This window comes from Ruditapes philippinarum, unplaced genomic scaffold (genome assembly GCF_026571515.1).
Source record: "Ruditapes philippinarum isolate M1 unplaced genomic scaffold, ASM2657151v2 ctg1712_1_1_1_1, whole genome shotgun sequence".
NCBI classification, from domain to species: domain Eukaryota; kingdom Metazoa; phylum Mollusca; class Bivalvia; order Venerida; family Veneridae; genus Ruditapes; species Ruditapes philippinarum.
The window spans coordinates 223,903-227,739 of record NW_026863864.1 but is presented as its reverse complement, the minus strand read 5'-3'; the positions used below and the strand labels follow the sequence as shown (position 1 = coordinate 227,739).

At 35.9% G+C, this 3,837-nt stretch overlaps 1 protein-coding gene across 1 annotated transcript; it reads left to right on the top strand.

Annotated features, from left to right (window-relative positions):
* The first annotated feature begins 785 nt into the window (after positions 1–785).
* Positions 786–3,447, top strand: LOC132723594 (golgin subfamily A member 6-like protein 22). The gene is made up of 2 exons (XM_060708345.1): positions 786–1,545; positions 1,703–3,447. The coding sequence occupies exons 1-2, from the start codon at positions 786–788 to the stop codon at positions 3,445–3,447; spliced, it is 2,505 nt and encodes an 834-aa protein (XP_060564328.1).
* The last annotated feature ends 390 nt before the right edge of the window (positions 3,448–3,837 follow it).

Genomic DNA, 3,837 nt, shown 5'->3' with positions numbered 1-3,837 from the left:
AAGTGAAGTGGTGAAGAGATACATTGTGAAGTGTAGAGAAAGTGAATTAGTGAAGCAGCGTTGTGTGAAATGAAGAGAAAGTGAATTGTTAAAGTGAAGTGAAATATTGTGAAGTGAAGTGTTGAAGAGATATATTGTGAAGTGAAGAAAAAGTGAATCGGCGAAGCAGTATTTCGTGAAGTAAAAAGAAAGTGAATTGTTAAATTGAAATATTGTGAAGTCAAGTGGTGAAGAGATATAGTGCAAAGTGAAGATAAAGTGAATTGGTGAAGCAGCATTTTGCGAAGTGGAGAAAGTAGATTGATGAAGTGAAATATTGGGAAGTTAAGTGAAAAGCGAATTAAAGAAATATATTGGGAAGTGACAAGTGAAGTGAATAGATTAGTGAAGTGAAGTATTGTGAAGGGAAGTGAAAGTGAAGTAGAATATTAGATTGACGAAGTGAAGTATTGTGAAGAGAAGTGGAAGTGAAGACGAAGTGAAGTATTTTGAAGGGAAGTTAAGTGAAAAGCGAATTAGCGAAGAAATATATTAGGAAGTGACAAGTGAAGTGAACAGATTAGTGAAGTGAAGTATTGTGAAGGGAAGTAGAAGTGAAGTAGAATATTAGATTGACGAAGTGAAGTATTGTAAAAAAGTGAAGACGAAGTGAAGTATTCTTAAGAGAAGTGAAAGTGAAGTAACATATTGAGAAGTGAACAGAATAGATTGGCCAAGTGATATATTGTGAAGATACAACTTAGTGAAATAAGTTACAAGAGTTGTGGCAGTGTTTTAAAAGAACAATGGAAGGAGCTATGTCTGAAAGAGAAAGCAGAAAGTTAAGAAGAGATGCTATAAGAGACCAACTACAAACAAGAAATGAACAAGAGATTAGAATGCCTTCAAATAACTATAGAGCAAATACGAACCAGCACGAAGCAGAAGATAGTGACAGAGATAGACAAGGCAGTTATACTAGAATATTACAGTCAAATGGCACAATTAATCAAGCATACAGAAGAGCCGATGACAGTTCAGAACAAAATAGCAATATGGTATCGAGAACGCCAGATTATGAGAACAGAGAAATACTACAGGATAGGGCAAACGTTAGTACGAGAAGAGAAAATACATCTTTAAATGGAAATTTAGTAGGAAGAAGAAAAAGCGTTTCATTTGACATTGATAGACAAGGTATCAATGCTGACCAACCAGAAAGTTCAGATGAATTCCAGACGCGTGATATTGATTATAGCAGCATAGACTTATCACAAGAAATGATGGTTCTAGATGAAAAGTTGGAGGTCTTAAGACAACAAAACGCTGATTTGCTAAGCCAAAACAATAGCGGAAACCTAGAAGCAACAAGTGATTATTCAAAGAAAGGTTCGTCAAGAAATACTGGTACACATAGTCCTTCGGTTGAAGAGTACAAAGACAGTGATAAACATAGAATGCAAAGTAGTACTAGAAACGAAAACACAAACGTTAAGATAGTTCCAGAAAAGACAGGGATATCGAACAGATTTATTTACATGGATGAGATATCAGATATAGACAAAGGTAATGATAAAGGTGATTATAGTCCAACATATAAACAGAATGGCAGCACTATGGCGCTAACCACTGGTTGAAAACTCAGTGTTTATATTTGGACAGAGTAGCATTTGACAGACTCCTGACAAACCATAAAATAGACAACAACAATGTTATTATCAAGACGATTTTGGACAAATTGGTGGTGCCGATAAAAGAGAGTACAGATATAACAAACCTAAAGATAATTTCGTCAGTGAACCATATTTTGAAGCTGATACTCATATAAATGATGGGAGATTCTCCACATATTATAGACGGAGGAATTACGAAGATGTTATCCCAGATTCAACAGATATGCATGAACACGTACATGGTTATACAGGAAATTACGGGGATATCAAACTTGAGGATTATAGAGGGATTAGAAATGACACTGTTAAACCAAAGATTGAACGTCGATGTACCGACGCAACATATAATATTGTTCCAGAAGAATATAGAGAGTATCACCCTAGAGGACAACAATGGATGGAAGAAGAAAGAGTGAGATTTGAGACAGAAAGAGAACAAAAACTGTTACAAAAATTATACGAACAAAACAGACAGATAGAATACGAGAGAGAAATAAAGGAACAGGAAGAAAGACAATTAGTAGAAAGAATTCGTAGACTGCAAATAGCGAAGGACGAATTAAGCCAGAAGAGAACGGAACGAGAAAGGCTTGAAAAAGAAATTCAGAAAAAGATGGAACTCGAAAGTCTGAGAACACAAAGGATTGTGATATTAAAACGTCAAGAAGAAAGATTATCAGACCAAGTTGGAGAAAATATAAGGAGAAAAGAATCCATTCATGATGACACAGAGAAGGAAAGCACACAATTCACAAAGGTAGAACAAAACAGTAATCGAAGTGGATTTGGAAAACCAAAAATTCCTCAGTTTGATGGAAATGATTTCAAAGTTTGGAAGATAGAGGTGGAATGTATCATTAAGAGTGGAATCTACCCAGAGTATTTGATAGCGCAGACAATAAGAAATTCTTTGAAGGGTCATACAAGAAAGGTTCTTTTGACAATAGATCCAATGGCTAGTTCTGCAGTTATACTCAAGAAGTTAGAAGACATATACGGCACTACGCAAACTGAAGACTCAATAATGCAGGACTTCTTCAATGCTAAGCAAGATGAAAAAGAGACCACATCTGACTGGGCACTAAGGCTAGAAACAATTATGCAGCTAGCAGTAGAGACCGGTGAAATACCTGAAAGAAAGAAGAATGCCTTGTTAAAACAAAGGTTCTGGAAAGGTTTGAAGAGTGAAAAGCTCCGTAACAATACTCGAGTTACATACGAATCTGATGCGACATTTGAAGTGCTACGTAAGAAGGCTAGAGTAGAAGAAGATGAAATTAAAAGAACGTCATCAGACACAAGAAGTGTGAAGCCAGTAAACACACAGACTACAGAAGTGAATGTTAGCAAAGAAACACAAGCATGTCAACGAGGCGAAATACAAATGCAACAACAAAGCATGAAAACAACATCGTTTTATATGGACAAACAAATGAATATGATGCAATCACTCATGGATAAGATGAATAGATTAGAACAAGAGATATCTAACATTAAGAAAGGTGGAATAGAAAACTCCAATAAAGGTTACACTAGAGATGCACGTTACTTTGAAAATCCAAATAGAGGAAACTACTTTAGAGGCAGAAGACAGTATTCTGGTGACTTCTATGGGCCACCAGGACGACCATATTATATGGAGTATTACGATAGACAAGACCACCGACAGAAAATACCACCTAAATCACAAAAAGAAAGCAACCAAGACAGAAAGGATGATAGAAAGAAACCAGAAGGAAAACCAGCAGAAAAGGATCAAAAAGAAAAGCCAGTTAAGGACGATTTAAACTCTTAAGTGCTTCCATCGCAGGGCATGATGAAGGCAACAACATTGGAAATTGCCCTAATGTCAACATTATGAACAGACTTGTAGGTTCGTCAAATGAAACGACTGTAGTTTTGGAAGGCGTAGAAACAAAAGCACTTATAGATAGCGGTTCCATGGTCAGTTCAATTTCTGAAACATTCTATAATCAATTACCCAACAAACCTTTTCTACATAGTTTAGAAGACTTCGGATTAGAGGTTAAAACAGCAAATGGAACATTTTTGAATTTTCTAGGATATATTGAAGCTACAATAGAAAGCAAAACATTTTCTCATGGCTCAGTTACAACTCTATTTCTTGTTGTACCAACAATTGAATACCATCATAATGTCCCTGTGTTGATAGGCACAAACGTTA